The 19,890-nt window shown below is 43.0% G+C and overlaps 1 protein-coding gene across 1 annotated transcript; it reads right to left on the bottom strand.

Annotated features, from left to right (window-relative positions):
* Positions 1-15,795, bottom strand: MATN3 (matrilin 3). The gene is made up of 8 exons (XM_056856897.1): positions 15,582-15,795; positions 9,762-10,331; positions 8,263-8,385; positions 7,750-7,872; positions 7,524-7,657; positions 6,644-6,761; positions 1,622-1,709; positions 1-16 (listed from the first exon to the last, which is right to left on the bottom strand). Exons 1-8 carry the CDS (start codon positions 15,793-15,795, stop codon positions 1-3), a joined length of 1,386 nt encoding a protein of 461 aa, XP_056712875.1.
* Between the last annotated feature and the right edge of the window lie 4,095 nt (positions 15,796-19,890).

The raw sequence follows: 19,890 nt of genomic DNA, 5'->3' as shown, positions 1-19,890 counted from the left end.
TTAATTTTTTTTCTGACTGCAATAAAGGATGAAAAAGCGAAAGTTTAAAAGTCACAAAAATGCATGATTTATCGGAAAGATGTTGAGGAAGGTACAGTATATAATAGAAATGGGAAAAAATGATGGTTATTAGTTAGACTAGTTAGACTACAGTTAGACTAGTGAAGGAGAATGTGATCTTTCAATATGTTCTTAAACCTAGAGGAAGGCCGTACAAGTGGGAATACATTACATGAACATATTCTAATTTTTAATATTGTATAATTATTTGTTTGCATACCAGATAGCTTGTTTGACTTCTTCATATTGTTTGTGCAGCCATTATGTCCTTTAGTAATAAGAAAAGTAAATGTTCAAAATGTAACGCTTAAATTTAAAATGCACTGTTTCACATTATTGCACAAAAATGATCCATTTCCTTTACTGCTGCGTTGGATTTGTTTTCCAAAGCAGCAATGAAATAATCACATGTACTAATAATCAGTTTGTTTCTTACAGATATCTCTTAAAATCATTAGATCATGTACTTAGTTTAAGTGGTTAAGTAAATTTCTGTTTCTTACTCTGGTTGTTGGCGACTGCCTTGCAGTCACAGCTCAGGCTTATCCCATTCAGATCAACAGAGTGGACTGGAACCGTATGGTTGTCAGCCCCAGGAGACTTTGGTCCTTTATGCATCGGTACTTTGACTCAGGTTCACCCCCAGACTGACTCGGTTGTTCCTTGGAGTTATGCATGAGTTTTCCATTCCCTAGTGATGACCTCGCACCCAGCCCTCACAATGTTCGGGTCTTCCCGATGCTGTTCAAACCCGATTCTTCAGTCTCCCTTGAGATCATCCTGGGTGAAATCATCCTCATCTCCATGCATTAGTCAAAACGCAGGACAGGGGAGCTGGGTGTGTGTGTGACATTTTTCTCACAGTAAGCACTACAGCCAATTACAAAGCAGCATTTCAAGGGGTGGGGACTCAAATGCTTCCTGATTTTTGTCTCCCACACTGAGTTCTTTCTGAGCAGACATTTGCCACATAAAAATGGGTTTTAAAATTATGTTTGGGTCCCACCCACCCCATTCCTTTTAAAGAGCTCCATTTTGTGAAATGGTTGTTAACGCAGCACTTGGGTTTCTGCCGGGGGGAGAGGGGAACTGGACTTTTTTTCACAGTAAGGACTACAAAGCAGCATTTTCAAGAGGCAGGGACTCAGAGCCTTTCAGATTTGAGCTGGTGATTTTGCTGGTGCATAGCATTTTTAGGATTTGTAACAGAAAAGTGTGGGTCGAGCGAACATGGAACCCCAGGTAAAATTCCCATACATAAAAGACCTTTGTGGGGGCAGAGACTCGCAAGAACAATGTCCCACAACAGATGTGTAACTGAAATGCATCCTCTTTAGACAAGCCGTTGATTTGAATGCAAGTGGTTCTCTTTTTGACAGATTCTGCATTCAGTGTATCAAAAGCTTTGAAAAGCAAATAGGAACTCCTTCTGCGGAGTACATTTACACCACTGATTTTTGGGAGTCTAGTTCAGGAAAGATCTGAAAAAGCAAGGTACCCACAAATGGAGAGAGAGAAAATTAAAGAAAGGATATGTTTTGTTGATATTGTTTCAAAATACGAAGTGGCCAGCGTGTGAAATTTAACAAAAGCTTCACATTTGCAGGCTTCTTCTGTTACCTCAGAAGAAAGACTACTTCTTGATGTTCCTGAGAAGAAAATAAACCATACATAGTAGTCATATTTGAGTTCAAGAAGTACTGTCCTGTTTTTTATATTAAACTAGAAAACTATTACTGGTAGAGTATCCCGTATTCTAAAATCCAATATCCGTAATGCTCTAAAAGATGTAACTTTTTGAGCAGATAGAGTTTTGCATTACTTACTATGTTTTTCCCGGTGGCCTTAAAGTAGCGGGCTAGAAGCCCTTTAAAGGTGTGTTGCTTCACTCTCTGTATCAAACCCCACCCCTTCCAGGCCACAGGAAGTCTATGGGAGCAAGTCTATGGGCTCTGCTGCTGCTCCCCCAGCACAGGTCCCTTGAACATGCTGTACATCCAAAATCCAGAAAAAAAAACACCCTTATCCTAAACACATCTGGTCCCAAGCATTTCAGATAAGGGATACTCAATCTGTACTAATTAACAAAACCAAACAGAATATATAACACATCGATCCTTAATTGAAAACTACATTCAAAATTGGATTTTATGCACTCCAAGATTTTGTTCTATTATGGTCTACCTTGAGTATGGAAAAGAAGCACAAGGGCCTTATAAATAACATAAATATTAGCATTGAGACATATATGATTAAAAAAAAACTTGGGCCTCCAATCATTCAGTCAAGACAATCAGTTATTTATTACTTACTTTGATGGTCTCAAAATGACCCCTGCCTTTAGGGAGATAGCTCCATGAGCCAAAGTTTCCAAAACATGTTGACCTGGGCACTAGGGTTGCCAATCTCCAAGTGGGGCCGGATAAGGTTGCCATCTCTAGGTTGGGAAATACCTGGAGATTTTTGGGGTGGAGTCTGAGGAGGGTGGAGTTTGGGGAGGGGAAAGACTTCAGTGGGATACAATGCCATAGAGTCTACCTTCCAAAGTGGCCCTTTTCTCCAAATGCACTAATCGTTGTCACCTGGAGAAGAGTTGTAATAGCAGGAGATCTCAAGCCACCTCCTGGAGGTTGTCAGCCCTGAAGATCTCCCTGAATTACAACTGATCTCCAGACTACAGAGATCCATTCCCCTAGAGGAAATGGCCGCTTTGGAAGGTGGACTCTATGGCATTATACCCCCACTGAAGTCCCCCCTCCCTAAACCCTAACTTGCCCAGGCTCCACCCCCAAACCTCTAGGAAAATCCCAACCCATAGGTGGCAATAGGGTTACCAGGTCCCTCTTCGCAACCAGTGGGAGATTTTGGGGGCGGAGCCTGAAGAGTGCGGGGTTTGGGGAGGGGAGGGACTTCAATGGAGAGCTTTAAGAGGGGAGTGGACATATTCATGGAGGAGAGGGGTATTCATGGCTATTAGTTAGAATGGATACTGGTCATTCTGCATACCTATTCTCTCTAGTATCAGAGGACCATGCCTATTATTTTGGGTGCGGTGGAACACAGGCAGGATGGTGCTGCTGCAGTCGTCTTGTTTGTGGCTTCCTAAAGGCACCTGGTTGGCCACTGTGTGAACAGACTGCTGGACTTGATGGGCCTTAGTCTGATCCAGCAGGGCCTTTCTTATGTTCTTAATGCCATAGAGTTCAATTGCCAAAGCGGCCATTTTTCTCCAGGTGATCTAATCTCTATCGGCTGGAGATCAGTTGAATTAGCAGGAGATCTCCTGCTACTACCTGGCAGTTTGCAGCCCTAGGTGACAACCCTACTGTGGACACTTGAAATTCTGAGGAAAAAGTAATGGGTGCCATCACAAAATGGCTGAACTGCACAAGATCAATCACAAACTGTTGGGAGGTTCCACAAAGTATAGGAAAGATTCCAAAACCAGAGAAGGATGCTGCCTCTGAATGGACATTCCCTTAGGGTTGCCAACCTCCAGGTACTAGATGGAGATCTCCTGCTATTGCAACTGATCTCCAGCCGATAGAGATCAGATCACCTGGAGGAAATGGCCACTTTGGCAATTGAACTCTATGGCATTGAGGTCCCTCCCCTCCCAAACCCCACCCTCCTCAGGCTCCACCCCCAAAACCTCCTGCTGGTGGCAAAGACGGACCTGGCAACCCTATGCTCTGTACAGGTACAAAGCTAATGCCTCCTAAGTTGTTTCTGAGATGTCTCCTGCATTTGGGAGGCAATGAAAATCCCCGGTCCACATTTAACTTTCAGTTTTCAAAGAAAAGGGAAGGTTTGTTCCTTCTGTGGCCACAGAGGGACAGACAAACCCAGACACATGAGGAAGTCTGTGTTTATATATAGCCAAGTCCAGGACACATGGCTGTAACAAGCACACTCAGGATGAGATCAGCACTTTGCTAGACTCTCCACTGTCAGGAAACGTCCCCACTTTCCCTGTTCTTTAATTTTATCAAGCAGCTGCCAGAAAATACATTGGCAAGTGCTGTGACAACCCCAGGAAATACACCGGGCATTGCTGCCATGATCAACACCTATAACAGCAGTAGGAAACCTTTTCTGAGCTGGAAGAAAATGTAACATCTACCTGCGGGATGGGGACTAGGTAGGGTTGCCAACCACCAGGTATTAGCTGAAGATCTCCTGCTATTACAACTGATCTCCAGCCAACAGAGATCAGATCACCTGGAGACAATGGCCTCTTTGGCAATTGGACTCTATGGCATTGAAGTGCCTTCCCTCCCCAAACCCTGCCCTCCTCAGGCTCCACCCCAAAAACCTCCTACCGGTTGCAAAGAGGGGCCTGGCAACCCTAGGACTAGGGTTGTATTTGGAGACACCCCTCCAACAAGCCAAGCCTCAGTGGCACTATCATCATTTCAGGGATTTGCCTTGAATTCAGCTGGTGACTGTGTAAATTGGGAGGCAATGGCTGTTGCCTTCTCCCACCCCACTGGCCCCAGCGGTGCTGCTGGTGCCTTGGTTGCTTGAGCGCCGAGATCTAGGCCTGGGTACCAAGGGCTGGTGTGGTGCTGTCGGCATGTGTGCCAAGGTTACCAAACCCCAATATATACCAAAACTATACGGAACCCCGATATATACCAAAACTATATGGAACTGTGAGGTTTGTTTTGTCTCTTACAGTCTATTTATGTAAATTATTCAGCTCTGACTGCTTGCAGCCCATCAACTATTAAATGCAAAATGCTGAGTCTATTCACAGTCCAATAGCTTCAGGATTGTTTCCATTTATAATATAGTAGAGATCGAATGTCTTTTATGCTGATGTTGAAAGTGGTTGTCGTACTGACTTGTTCGGGTACCATCTGTGGAGCGTTTTTGCTATAGAACTAGTGAATAAAGGACTGATGTTTAACAAGGGGAAGGAGAGAGAACACTATTGAATATTACTATCTCACAGGCAGATGACAACAAGTCTAGTTTTGTATTTACACTCACATGAACACACATGAAGCTGCCTTATTCTGAATCAGACCTTTGGTCCATCAAAGTCAGTACTGTCTACTCAGAGTGGCAGCGGCTCTCCAGGGTCTCAGGCAGAGGTCTTTCACATCACCTACTTGCCTAGTCCCTTTAACTGGAGATGCCAGTTTGAACCTGGGACCTTCTGCATACCAAGCAGAGGCTCTACCACTGAGCCACAGTCCCTCCCCAAACTCAAGTTCTCTGAATGTGCAAATGCTGAGTTTCCATGGAATTACACAAGAGCCAGAAACACAAATCTTTTATGGATTTAGATGAAAAGGTCATGATTCGTGGAACATGAAAGGAACAATTGGCTGGAAAAGGTTACATTATCTTCACTTAAAATGGGATCTATTTTTTAAAAGCGTTTTCAAATAGGGCTTATTTCAGTTGAAGTAGGCGACTCAGAAATTAAAATTAAACCAAATATAAGTTCTGCTGGAGGGTTGGGCTTGGACACGATACTGGTACACAGTATAAATTATACACTTAATTTACGGCAAGAAATCCAGCATACGTAGGGTTTTTTATCCGAACTACAGAAGGTTTCCAGAATATGCTGGAGGACAAGAAGAATATTTCCATCTCACAGAAAGGGAGTTTGCAATTCGTCTTCCCCTTCAATGTCCATTTCCTGATTTTTACCATGTCCAAACTGGTAAATTGTTGTCAACGGCTTGCCTCCAAACTACAGTTTGAAATCATGATGATTTCAAATGGGTTTGAAAACCACGGTTTTGAAGCAAGCACTAACTATTGTTTGCATTTTTGACCACAGCGCACTGTGGTCAGCAGAACTTAGGAAACAGAGGACAGAGCCCTCACACAAGGAAAGAAAAGAGACGGTGTAAATCCACAAAAGCATTCCAAATCAATATACCGTGATTTGCCTTTATGTCTGAACTGAGCCTGTGATTCCCCTGTCAGTATTTCCTAAGCAAGCAGAGGTGAGGTTTTCCTATTCCCTTATGATCCCTTCTGCTATTATATTTCTAGCCTGTTCCTTAAAGCCAGACTTTCTGCCATTGGGGTGGGGTATAGCAGAGCACCCGCTTTGCATGTAGAAGGCCCTAGGTCCAATTCCTGGCATCTCCAAAAGGGATCAGGTAGCAGGCAATGTGAAAGATCACTATATGAAACCCTAGAAAGCTACTGCCAGTCAGATTAGGCAATATTGATATTAATGTACCAAAGATCCGACTCAGTAGAAGGCAACTTGTATTGGAAGACAGGTCTACCAATGGCAGCTAGCCAAGAAATCCATGTCCAGATGTGGTAAACCTCTGATCACCAGTGATCGAGGATAACAGCAGGGAAAGGCTTTGGCATCTATGCTTGACCACTGGCATCTATGCTTGAACAAGATGCTGGACAAGAACGTCCACCTGTCTCATCCATCAGGGCTTTTCTTATGTTCTTATGCCCCATGTGCTAGCAATTTCCTTTGCATTCCTCTTCATGGGACTGAAGGCTCAAAGGTAAATCAGCCTTTAAAAAAAAAAATCCTTGGTGCCCATTTAATTCCTAAACATTTTTATTGGCACAGTGACCAGGTTCTTACTTGAGCATGTTTTCTTATCCGCGTTCAGGGTGTATCCTTCATAGCAATCACAATAATGAGATCCGCCACTAGGAACACAGATTTGTTGGCAGTCATGGGTTCCAGATGCACAGACATCCTCAGTGGAAGACTGAGCTGTAAAAGAGAATCACATTATACAGAAAACGAGAGGGCTGATGCAAATATTCACAAGGGAGAAGAAATCCCATGTGTGATACCCTCCCCATCCACATCCCCACTCCCCCAGTTCCATTTCCCCCTTCTGTCCCTCTGCTGCTGCTGACTTCATTTACCTCCTTCCATTCCCCTCCTGCTGCCTTCAACTCCCCCACTGTCTCAATCTATCATGTACCCTTCCTTTCATTTAGGGTTGCCAACCTCCAAGTGGTTGTATTCAAAAACACAGTTGTAGGCTGTTTAAAGTACATATAAGAGATTACGTGGTATGAAAGAAAAAAAGATGATAACAATGCTTCTTGTTATGTATACATTATTAAACGCATAATGTAATACATTAATCCATGTCAGTACAAATAAAATATTTTTACAGAAAGGCTTGAATATAATATTTTTTTTCTTAAGTATAATAGGCTGTGATCCGTTTGGTAGTGGTACAGGATGCTGGTAAATGCCTGTTTCAAATCTTCATCAGCCACCCTTTTTGTAAGGGAGGGAGGGATGAGAGAGAGAGCTGAGACAGGATGTCTCTGCTGGTTCAAAGCTTACTTCAGCCAGCAACAAACTGAGCAACATTAGAGAAGTAACTATCTTAGCCTCCTATTTGCAGCATGGGGAGAATGATACCGGGATTGTATGTACACAAAAAGTTTTGAAGTGCCCTGTGTAAATACTATAGTATTGTTGATTATTCAGCAGCTACCAGTTTCTTACTTGAACAGGTTCTCCTATCCTGATTCAGGGTGTACCCTTCATAGCAATCACATCGCCAGGAGTCGTCGGTATTCACACAGATTTGCTCACAGTCATGAGTTCCAGAGTCACAGGTCTCCCTAGCTAGAAGAGAAGTTCAGGAATTATATTAACACCGCCTTTCTTTTTCTAAAAACATTCTCGTCACAAAATGCGTTGACCGGCCACATTCTTACATGAGCAAGTCCTCCTATCCGGATTCAGGGTGTACCCTTCATAACAGTCACAGCGCCAGGAGTCGTCAGTACTCACACAAATTTGCTCACAATTGTGAGTTCCAGAGGCACAGGTCTCCCTAGCTAGAAGAGAAGTTGAGGAATTATATCAACACCGCCTTTCTTTTTCTAAAAACATTCTCGTCACAAAATGAAGAAGAAGAGCTGGGTTTTATATGCCGACTTTCCCTACCACTTAAGAATCAAACCGGCTTACAATCACCTTCCCTTCCACTCCCCCACAACAGACACCCTGTGAGATAGGTGGGGCTGAGAGAACTGTGACTAACCCAGGGTCACCCAGCTGACTTCATGTGGAGGAGTGGGGAACCCAACCCGGTTCACCAGATTAGCATCTGCCGCTCATGTGGAGGAGTGGGGAATCAAACCCAGTTCTCCAGATCAGAGTCCACCGCTCCAAACCACTTCTCTTAATCACTACACCACACATGCGTTGACTGGCCGCATTCTTACTTGAGCATGTCCTCTTATCTGGATTCAGGGTGTACCCTTCATAGCAGTCACAGCGCCAGGATCCGTCACTGTTCACACAGATCTGCTCACAGTTGTGCGTTCCGAGTGCACAGGCATCCACAGCTAGGGGAGAAGATTACAGATGAATCCTGTTGAATGCTTTTTTACGATTCCTTGTTCTTAAGATGGAGCATTTATTTAAAAGATTGATTGGCTGAGGTGGCACAAGCCTATTATAAGCATTATACCCACTCAGTTTTCATGTAGTTAATGGTTTGTTGGAAAAAGACCTTCCATATGAAAATTGTGCTTCACACCAAGGCTTGCTGCCTCAGATAGGCGATTAGTTTTCAGGATTTCTACCTCTGATGGTAAGATTTGATGCAAGGCATTATTTTAACACAAGGCCTTTGGGGAAATGTGATGCCACGTGTGAATTCACATAGTATAGTGATATGAAAACGTTCACTTCAGCCACCGAATTATTTGAATAACCACCACATTTAGCAGAATAATAGGGGGTTACCGCACTTTGTATTCCCAGCGATGTATTAAGAGTTTGAAAATGTTATAAAAAATACTGTTCACACTTTCTATGTAATCCCACCAATGTATTAAGAGTTTGAAAACGTTATGAAAAATGCTGTTCACACTTTGTTTGGCCCCTTTAGCTGTGAAGACGTCTTCCAACCATTTATTAGCCGTGGTATCCAAAAACCCTTTTAAAGCGATGTTTTTTATAACATTTTCAAACTCTTAATACATCGCTGGGAATACAAAGTGTGGTAACCATTGTATGGCTTGTGCTGTGAATATCAGTGAAAGAAAACAATGTAGGAAATAATGAGGACACCATATGTCTGTAGAATTTGTATTTAAGATCCCAAATTATATCACTTATTAATTCCTGTAACTAGGAAAGGAGAAAGAATTAAATTTCAGCTGTCATTGTCATGGTATCTCGCATAAATAGCTTGGGGATATTTTAGTGCATAATTGGAAGTGGAAAGTGCCGTTAAGTTGCTGCCAAACCCCATAGGGTTTTCAAGGCAAGAGATGTTCAGAGGTGGTTTGCCATTGCCTGCCTCTGCATAGCAACCCTGGACTTCCTTGGTGGTCTCCCAACCAAATACTAGCCAGGGCCAACCTTTTTTAGCTTCTGAGATCTGACGAGATTAGGCTGGCCTGGGCCATTCAGGTCAGGACAACTTCTCCTGTGAGTGGGAAGTACCCTTGTTGTGCTTTCTGTAAAAGGTACTAGTCATGCATTACAAAACATGTGTTTGTGATTTCTGAGAGCTCCTCACATTGGGTTAATCCACCACAAATCTTGTGACACATTAAGTAAGCCTGCAATTGTGTGACATAGAATTACTGTGCAGTGCTAAGCAGACTGCAGTGGGCTTCAAAAGGTGTAACTCTGCTTAGAAGGGCACCTTTAGTGAACTGACCATTGCATTCTGACAGCAGCAGAGAGGAAGATGAAATGATGACCTTACCACAGAAAGTCTCTCTAAATTTCAAAGCCAGCTTTTCAATCACACCGTAAGTCTCCACATAAGAAACGTGATCATCCACTGGCTCGCTAGCCATCAGTCGCAGGGACTGTATGTCTGCTCGGTCAACCCCAACGGCATAGATCTCAATTCCAGAAGCCCGCGCCCTGGATGCCACCTCCTGTACCTGATCCTGAGGCCGACCGTCTGTCACAATGATTGCCACCTTGGGAATATTGAGGGAAGGGGGTCTAGCCCCTGATTCTTCTGTGAACGCTTCATCCATGGCTGCCTGAATAGCTAGACCAGTCATGGTGCCCGCAGTTAAGGGACTGATACGAGATACCGCGTGCTTCATGGAACCTTTGTCAAAATATGTCCGGAGATTAAACTCAACCTTTACTGTGCTGGCGTAGTTCACTACTGCCACACGAGTGGCTCTCTCGCCCACATCCAAGGTGTCAATCATTTTGGCCAAGAAGATTTTCACTTTTTCAAATTCCTCAGGTCGAACACTGCGGGAGCTGTCTATAATAAACACAAGATCCAGGGGCCTGCTCCTGCAAACATCGTCTGCAAGAAAAAACGAGAACAGAATTCCATAGTTACTGAAGTCAAGTTTTCAAAAACTGTGGCTGGAGTTTTCTGGAAGACAGACATATTTAACAGGATCTAGGAACTTGCTTTGCTGAAGGTGGTAAATTGCAGAGCAAGGGTTAGCTTTCTAGAAGAGAACCTGATGATTAGGGTTGCCAACCTCCAGGTGGTTACTGAGGTAAATAAGTACCTGTGCTGAAGCAAGTAAAGACTAAGATAATTAGCAGCACATGGTAATTTATTTATGTAAAGGGGGTAGGGCTGGAATGGTGTTGAACTAGTAGCTATTTATTTATACAATAACAATTGTCAATTTAACTTAAGATTATCCAATACAATACCCAACTCAATCATCAAACCAAAGAATCTATATTGGCAAGACTGTCAGGTTGCACAGTAGATCATGTACAAAATTACAGCTTAATCACTATATACAAGAATAGGCAAAAAAAATGGAAGAAACTGTTGACTCCACAGTGTTAGAATAAGTAGGCTTAAATACAGTTTACAGCATTTAGCAGAACGTGAAAAACAAAGTATAAACTGTTAGTTTCACAGTATTTTTAGCCAGCTGTCCAGTAACCTACTAGATGCTTAAAGAACCATAAGAAGTCGCTGAAATTTTTTTTGACATTTGTATAGTAATATTAATGCTACTTGTAATTCTCAGGTATGTGTAGACCGCACTTTTAGCTCAGCCTCGGTCCTGGTATACGGCGCGAGGACCACGCGGCGACAATAGACCCCAAAGGACCCGAAAAATTGCACAGGGTTCTTGCGGAGGCAAGAGAGCCGTTTCTCCAAAGGTCGGGTCGGTGGGTTGGGGGTAGGAAGGGTAGGAGAACGTGTTACCAGTCTGGACACGTTTCGATGACTTCGTCAGCTCCTAATGATTATTCTGCGGTGTGCTGGCTAGAAAAGTTTGTTTATTTTTGCCAGCTGTAATTTCCAATCCGAGAGTCAGGACTGTATCAAATATATGGCGAATTGCCTTGAAAGAAGACTGTAGGGCAAGCTGGTAGCTGATGATCTCCTGCTATTACAACTGATCTCCAGGCGATAGAGATCAGTTCCCCTGGAGAAAATGGCTGCTTTGGCCATTGGACTCTATGGCATTGAAATCCCTCCCCTCTCCAAACCCCGCTCTCCTCAGGCTCCGCCCCCAAAATCTCCTGGTAATTCCCAACCCAGAGCTGGCCACCCTACTGATGACGTGTGTTGAGAATTTCAAAAAGAGTAGAAAGTAGATCTTGATCAGAAAACTTGAAACTATTATAGCAGTTTTTAGTTAAAGGCTCCAAAATATCACACCGTGTGTGTGTGTGTAGGAGTCAATTAGAATAACAATTCCTTATTAGACAGCAGGATAATATATATACTTTATATTGGGGGTCAGCAGCTGTTATAATTAAAGGGCCAAACTATGTCAAAATTCAGAGCAAGAGATCTACAAAGAGTCAGTATAAGAAAGCCTGTTTGCATAACTGAAACTATACAACTGAACATTACTGACAGCTGACATGTTGCTCTGCAAAATTTCTGCATTCCTAATACTGGTTGTAGTGAATCCTTTATTAGAAGGTAGCACACATGAGGTCTCACAATAAATGGTCTCTATCTAGGGTTGCTAGGTCCCTCTTTGCCACTGGCGGGAGATTTTGGGGGCGGAGCCTGAAGAGGGCGGGGTTTGGGGAGGGGAGGGACTTCAATGCCATAGAGTTCAATTGCCAAAGCAGCCATTTTTCTCCAGGTGATCTGATCTCTATCGGCTGGAGGTCAGTTGAATTAGCAGGAGATCTCCTGCTACTACCTGGCAGTTGGCAACCCTATCTCTATCCTTAACAAGGAGTGTCATCTGTTGCTTGGTTGTTGATTACTTAAATTGATGGTTTTATGGGGCTGCCTAATTGCATTTTCTTTTCTATTATGATCTTATTGTATTTATATGGTATTTTATTGCATTGCACATTTTGTTGTTAGCCGCCCTGAGCCTGGCCTTGCTTGGGTTTGAGGGTGGGATAAAAGTCTAAATAAATAAAATAAATGTACACAGGCATGCCCTGTGTGACTACTAAGGGCACTGACATAAATCTTTGCATGGTTTACATTTGGATTACTGGCAACTGTTTGCCACTCTCATTTTTTCCTTTAAAATATCTCTAAGAGGCTTTTTCATTCCACAAACATCTTTGCCTGCCATTCCTTTGACATACTGATGATTCTAGCATCTCACCTACCCATTCAAGATACCTCAATTTAAAGATTTCTTGTTTTGAAGGCACATATTTAGTTCCCTACTGAGCCACATTTGTCTCTGGAGCCACTAGTTGCTGTCTATTCTATTTGAACCCCTGTTCTATTTCCGGACATCATTATTTCTGAATGTCACACATCTGTACTGTGTTCTAAATGCCAAATTGCAAACCCATCTTAGCCTAACCACAATTACTAATGCTGTATTAAAAAAAAAAACCAGAAGGCACAAAAAAATCCCAAATTGAGTAAGAATGTAAGGAGAGGTGTCTATAAAGCACATGCAATATAACAAAATACATCTGAGTTTAGTTCCAGGTTAAGGATGTCCAAGGCATATTGCGGCAGTAGACATTTTGTTCAGGAGGGCGTTTTTTTTTTATATATATAAAGGTAATAAGGCTATAGTATAACAGAATGGTTCAGGAAGTTGCTTTAATAAAAGGAAGAAGACTAGCCTATGTCATGGTATATTATATGTATTATCTACTTTTTGTATGTATTATCCTGCTCTTACCACATTGTTTTCTACTTTTGTAATTCCATTTTCTGCATTGATTGGTAGACGATGTTTGATATTTTTCTGCACTGTTTCTAATTTTTGTAACCCTGGTTCTATTGCATTGCTTATTAGATGCCTCGTGCTATTTGACGGAATTGTTGTATGCTGTGTGATCCGCCTTTCCCAGGGAGCAAGACAGGCTATAATAAATAAATCCTCCATAATGTGTTATGTATTAGCAGCAGTGTTCCCCGGTTTCATCCCCCAATGTACAGTGTCCATGTATGAACGTGGTTCCCAATCTAGTCCAGTGGTTTAATCCGCTACAGCTGAACGAGGCTGAAACATTATCACCAAATCCTACCCCCTTCCCCAAGGAAAAAATTAAAGCATAAACAAGGCAACACACACAGAGACACAAACACACACAATGCACAGATCTCAGGCATAAATTCAGTGAGTCCCTTATGGCCATCAGCCAACTGCTCAACATTAGATTTGATTCCTGTTTGCTGAGTGACACTTTTTAAGGGTATGGGGGAGAAATCTAGGATCTGGGGGGGCTTGTCCTCATAAAGCAACTCTCATTCACTTGCTGACAGAAGCCATTGCAAGTGGGGAGAAAGGGCTGCATAATACCCCAATTGCCCTCTATATTTCTGAAAGCACACTAAGATTTGTAGATTGCTGTATGGTTCCAATTAAGAATCACTGACCTAACACTATCTGGATTCTGCCTTCCCTCAGAGTCTTACAGCTTCACTTTTGCATGCTTCTTGGGTTCAAAGTATTGGGGTGGGGGGAGAGGAAGACATTCTAAAATTTAAAATAGTCTGCAGCTATAAAAATGTTTAAATTCAGACTTCATCCCTCTACTGCGATTGATAATCTGTTTGTTGCGATTGCGGAAGCTACGCTGTTTTTCTTTTTAGGTCACTGAAGAGGTTGCAACTAGATGAATCCTTACAGGGACGGCCACAATCCTTTGTTACTCTGGAGTCCTGGCTGCTTGGTAACTTACAGCTGGACACATGAAGGGCCTATTTAAAAAATGTGATGCCTATGAGATTAATGTTTGTTGTGTCCAGTCTGCAATACATATTGTATCACAACAACCTCCCGCCGGTAGCGAAAAGGGAGCTGGCAACCCTGTCCCACAGACCCAAAACTTCAAGGAATGAGGTTAAGCAAAGCATGCTGGAATTTGCTCCTACATAGATGTATGTTCGTTTGGTAGCAGTAGCTCTCATAGGTTCTAGGAAGGAACATGTTGTTGACTGGTGTGTATATTTGGGGTGTACTTCAGTCTTTTTTGCTAAATAATCCAGTTTAGGGATTTTAACTGATCTAGTATAATCGTGCAGGTTATTTAACAGTTTTTTTAAAAAATGCTTTCCTGCTGAAAAGCATAAAAAAAGATACAGGTGCAGGTGTCTAGGGATCCTTGCAGACCTTTTTTGACACATTGCAGCCATCAATGATTTCTTTTATGGGATCTTCAGTTGCAAGGACACAGGTTATTTCACATGGAAACGTACTCATTACCAGCTGGGTAACGTACTCATCTCAAACTGGGATATTTAGCAAACAGTTAGCAAGAGGGAGGGGAGGGGCTGTGGCTCAGTGGTAGAGCATCTGCTTGGCATGTAGAAGGTCCCAGGTTCAATCCCCGGCATCTCCAGTTAAAGGGACTAGGCAAGTAGGTGATCTGAAAGACCTCTGCCTGAGACCCTGGAGAGCCACTGCCGGTCTGAGTAGGCAATACTGACTTTGATGGACCAAGGGATTGGTTCAGCAGAAGGCAGCTTCATATGTGAAGAGCTGTATCTCCTATCATTCTTTCCATTGACTTTCTGAGCTGAGCATATAAATGCTGCTTTAAGAAAAAATCATTTGAAACCCATCTTCTCAGTAATTCTCACAACAACCCTGTTAGGTGCTGTGGCAGAATATCTGCCACCTCATCTGCAGCAAAGGAAAAAGAAGCTGTGGTGTAATGATTGACCTGTCAGGCTGAGGCAGGGGAGACGGTGGCTGAAATTCCCACTCAGCTGCGAAGCTCGCTGGGCTATCTTTGGGCTAGGCATGCTCTCTCGCTCAGCCTAGCCTACCTCACAGGGATGTTGTGAGAAGAAAATGAAGGAGAGGGGAACAATGTAAGCCACTTCAAATGCCATGGGACAGAAAGACAGGGCATAAATGAAGAAACTGGGAGGACAGAATCAAACATACCAACCTGAGCTCTTTGGAGAAGGAAGTCAGATAGAAACATACTATATAGTAACTGGAGAAGCAAGGCAGAAATCTAGGGCATAAAATGAAACTTTGCGGAGAGGGGAGGACAGGAAAGATGAAAAGCAGGCTCAAGCTACCATAAACCTTTGCTAAACAAATGAGTATACCTTCCCATCTCTTCTTTAAAGGCTAGGCTTCTTTCTGACCCTCTGCTCTAGGTGCTGAAGTATAATTACCTGTAGGGGAGATGGCTGAAGAATAGCTGTCAGTTCCTCGGGAGTAGGGCTCATCAGCCAGAGAGGTGGCCGTTCTACGGAAAGTTTTGACCTGTCGCGGAACAGAATCCGCGCGTCTTCCAGATGGGAATTTAGCAAAAGGGTACCGAGACCCATAGGCTACAGGTAGCAGCACGCAGAGGCAGCAGCCAAGGGTCCTGACCAGCCAGAGCATTTTAGCTGCCTTGGTTTGAGCACCAGATGATCCACCTCACTCAACCTGCTCTGTTTTTTCACCCCCTTTTCCCTTGAAACAGCAGATTTTAAGTTCCTGGCCAGGAGCTAGTGTGGGAGGGGTGGGAAAAACACATTCACCACCTTCCCCAGACAGCAAATACTCCTTTGAAGGCGTTCTTTGAGCGGCCTTCTCAGTAGGTATAAGCTTAAAAAGACAGGCTCAGTCATAAATGGAATACAAAGTTAGCACATAGGTCAAATATACTTCCACCAGTAACAAAGTTAATTGGATTTTAATTATCAATAGCTACAGGAGCCAAAAAGGGCCAGAAAACAGAGTGTTATAACAGATGCATTACTACTCCCAAATTGTTAAGGCCTCAGATAGCTTGCTATAGTGAAAACAGCTATGTCCAAGATAAACAGAGAAAGAAAACATTTCTTGTACACACATTAAACTGCTTTACACTTTACATTGGTCAAGGTTGCCAACTCCATTTTGGGATATTCCTGGAGATTTGGGGTATTGAGCCTGGGAGAGTGGGGTTTGGGGAAGGGAGGGACCTCCATGGGTTAAAATGCCATGGAGTCCACCCTCCAAAGCAAACATGTTCTCCAGGGGAACCGATCTCTGCCATCTGGAGAACAGCTGTAATTCTGCTAGATATCCAGGCCCTACCTGGAGGCTGGCAACCCTATATCAGTATTGTCCAGTCAGACTGGCTGTGGGTTTCCAGGGTCTCGGGCAAGAGTTCTTTCACATCATTTCCTACTTGAACCTTTTCACTGGAGATACTGGGGACTGAACCTGGGACCTTCTTCATGCCAAGCAGAGCTCCACCCACTAACAGGAAGTGTGTGTGTGTGTGTGTGGGGGGCTTCTGAGTACCAAGCATGGCATACATAAATATGCCTTAAATCAATAAATTTAGTGTATTTAGGGTATTTCTATGCTGCCCCTTCAGAGTTGTGCTCAAGGCAGCTTACAAATCCGATCACTGGTCCATCAAGGTCAGTACAGTCTACTCAGACTATGAGCACCAGAATAAAATTAAAACTCATAGGAAACCAGGCAGCTGGGAAAGAGAGATTTTCCAGCCTTGTTTAAACATCTTTGTAGACATGGTACATGAATCCACCCTAAGATGGATCTAAAGTGATCAAGTCAATGGGAAACTAATAGGTAAACCACAACTGCTACATACATGCATACAAGTACACGCGTCCACGAATTCAACACGATGGGCTTAGAAAGTTCAGATTCAAGCAAATAAATGTTTAGATAATGGTGGCGAAGTTGTACTTTATGTTCTCAGCACGGTGGCAGAAAACCAAGGACCAGATGTCTGTTTGTCTACACATGGAACATTCTCATATAAACTCACCTTAAGTCTCTTCCTGGTGGTCTACGCTCAGGGTTTCTGAAAACACACGTCCATGACACCAGTGGAGCTGAAACCTTTCAGCTTGCTAAAAACACAATTCCTTTTTTATCTTCCATTAGAAAAAAGAAGAAGTACCTCAACAAGAAAGTACATTATGAAAAACCAAATTAATGGCAGAGAATCCCACTTGAGATTTTTAAAAAATTTAACCAGGGTCTCAAGGCTGCACTCTCATGGTGGAGTGTTTTGCAAATGGGTGCATGGAGCAAGCAGAGCCTCGGGAGCTTAGAAAGTATCCTGAATGTTGACACCAATTTTCGTTTGGGTTTCAGTGTTCAAAAGAAGAAGCTCCAGCATTATGAGCTTACAATCAAATGCAAGGTTAAATGGGAGAAGTGAAAGGTCTCACTTCATGCAGTCAACATGATCTCTGTGCTACAACCAAACTCTTTCAGTATAGCCTAACACTGCATGGGGTAGTGGTTAAGAGTGGCGGACTCAAATCTGGAGAACCGGGTTCAGTTCCCCACTCCTCCAAATGAAGCCTGCTGGGTGACCTTGGGCCAGACACACTTCTCTCTCTCAGCTCACGTGGAAGCAGGCATTGGCAAACCACCCCTGTAAATCTCTTGCCTTGAAAACCCTACAGGGTCGTCCAAGGTCAGCCGTGGCTTGTCAGCACACAACACAATGCAAACCTGTACCCACTTTCTGGAAAATGAGACTTGCTTCTGATCAAACATATTAAAAATCAGGCAGTTACATGTTTGTTATAGTGGACAGTTGGCATGCATGATGCAAACCAGTCTTCCCTGGTTAACCAGGACAGCCCAAGCCCTTCTGTGTGGGGTCCAGAAAAAGCTTGCTTCCATCCAAAACAACTTTAAAGGGAGACTTCATACTAAAACTGTAAAATTCAATTTTCCCAGGAAGCCTGACATTGTTCTATTAGGGCTCAGTCATGATTACGAGGGCCTCTCAAACCACAGGCATCACTTTAGCAGGTCTAGCCAAGTTTATAGCGTGTAGTGGTTAAGAGTGGTGGAGTGGACTCTAATCTGGAGAACCGGGTTTGATTCCCCACTCCTCCACATGAAGCAAGCTGGGTAACCTTGGGCTAGTCACAGTCCTCTCAGAACTCTCTCAGCCCCACCTACCTCACAAGATGTCTGTTGTGGGGAAAGGAAGGGAAGGAGATTGTAAGCTGGTTTGATTCTCCTTTAAAAGATGAAGTCGGCATATAAAAAACCAACTCTTCTTCTTTGTTCTCTGTATGTGCATTGGATAATTCTCACATTGCATTTAACGCACGTAGAGCTGAGCATGTGATTGAAACCCCACATTTATCCAGGCACCAGTCCCCATTCTCATTTGTAAGGTGAACACATGCTAACTTTTGTTACAAACAGGTATATGCACATACAGGCCTACTGTACAAGATGCTCACTGTAACATGTGAACAGGCTATGTGTTATCACCTATTGCTGCTTCATTGGATGGCCACTGGGCTTAACTTGAACGTATTTGAGTTTTGTATAGAAATCTCATAGACAGCAACATCTTTTGATGCCATTTGGTTTCTCTCTGCATGATGCGTGTATATATGTGGCAAGTATGAACACCCATATGCATCTGATTCAGTAGACTCTAGGATACACTGCATAATAAATAGCACAATAAATGACAGCTTAAACGCCAAGGGATTTGCCCTAGTTCTAACAGGCAATGTTATTTCCTGTCCAAGGAACAGCACAGCTAGCAGGGCTTGAGATCAGTCGTCTTAAATGGCACATGGGTGCAGACACAGTATATGCCAACATTGCCATTTTAATCAGAACTCTTGACTACGAGTGACCACACAGGTGATCTTCTACTTTATTCCATTTATGCCTTGAGAACCCAAGCTCTGCAAAATATTGTCGAAGGCTTTCACGGTCAGAGTTCATTGGTTCTTGTAGGTTATCCGGGCTGTGTAACCGTGGTCTTGGAATTTTCTTTCCTGACGTTTCGCCAGTAACTGTGGCAGGCATCTTCAGAGTAGTAAAACTGAAGGACAGTGTCTCTCAGTGTCAAGGGTGTAGGAAGAGTAATATATAGTCAGAAAGGGGTTGGGTTTGAGCTGAGTATTGTCCTGCAAAAGTATTGTCCTGTAAGTATCAAGATAATGTGCTAATGAGGGTATGGTATGTTAATATGGAACCATTGTATCCTGAAGTGATCTGTTAATGTGTGTAATCCAAAGCTAATCTGTATGGCTATTGTTGAATGTTGTCTTTGTTAGTCTGGAGGTTTTTCAGGGCAGGAAACCAAGCCTTATTCATTCTTAAACTCTCCTCTTTTCTGTTAAAGTTGTGCTGATGTTTATGAATTTCAATGGCTTCTCTGTGCAATCTGACAAAATAGTTGGTAGAATTGTCCAGTCTTTCAGTGTCTTGGAATAAGACCCTGTGTCCTGTTTGTGTCAGTCCATGTTCAGCCACTGCTGATTTCTCAGGTTGGCCAAGTCTGCAGTATCTTTCATGTTCTTTTATCCTTGTTTGTATGCTGCGTTTTGTGGTCCCGATGTAAACTTCTCCACAGCTGCAAGGTATACGATATACTCCTGCAGATATACTCCTGGACAATTCTACCAACTATTTTGTCAGATTGCACAGAGAAGCCATTGAAATTCATAAACAGATGGGTCTGTCATAAACAAGGGTCATCTA

The sequence above is a fragment of the Euleptes europaea genome, chromosome 10 (assembly GCF_029931775.1).
Source record: "Euleptes europaea isolate rEulEur1 chromosome 10, rEulEur1.hap1, whole genome shotgun sequence".
In the NCBI taxonomy this organism is placed as follows: domain Eukaryota; kingdom Metazoa; phylum Chordata; class Lepidosauria; order Squamata; family Sphaerodactylidae; genus Euleptes; species Euleptes europaea.
The sequence above is the reverse complement of the archived record's forward strand: the minus strand, read 5'-3'. Positions and strand labels throughout refer to the sequence as shown.

Excerpts from the sequence above, each read along its gene's own strand:
- MATN3 (XM_056856897.1), bottom strand. The coding sequence starts at position 15,795 with ATGCTCTGGCTGGTCAGGACCCTTGGCTGCTGCCTCTGCGTGCTGCTA. Across the intron at positions 10,332-15,581 it reads TTCAGCCATCTCCCCTACAG|ACGATGTTTGCAGGAGCAGG; the intron begins GTAATTATACTT and ends TTTTTCTTGCAG. Across the intron at positions 6,762-7,523 it reads CCTGTTCAAGTAAGAAACTG|GATGTCTGTGCATCTGGAAC; the intron begins GTAGCTGCTGAA and ends TCTTCCACTGAG.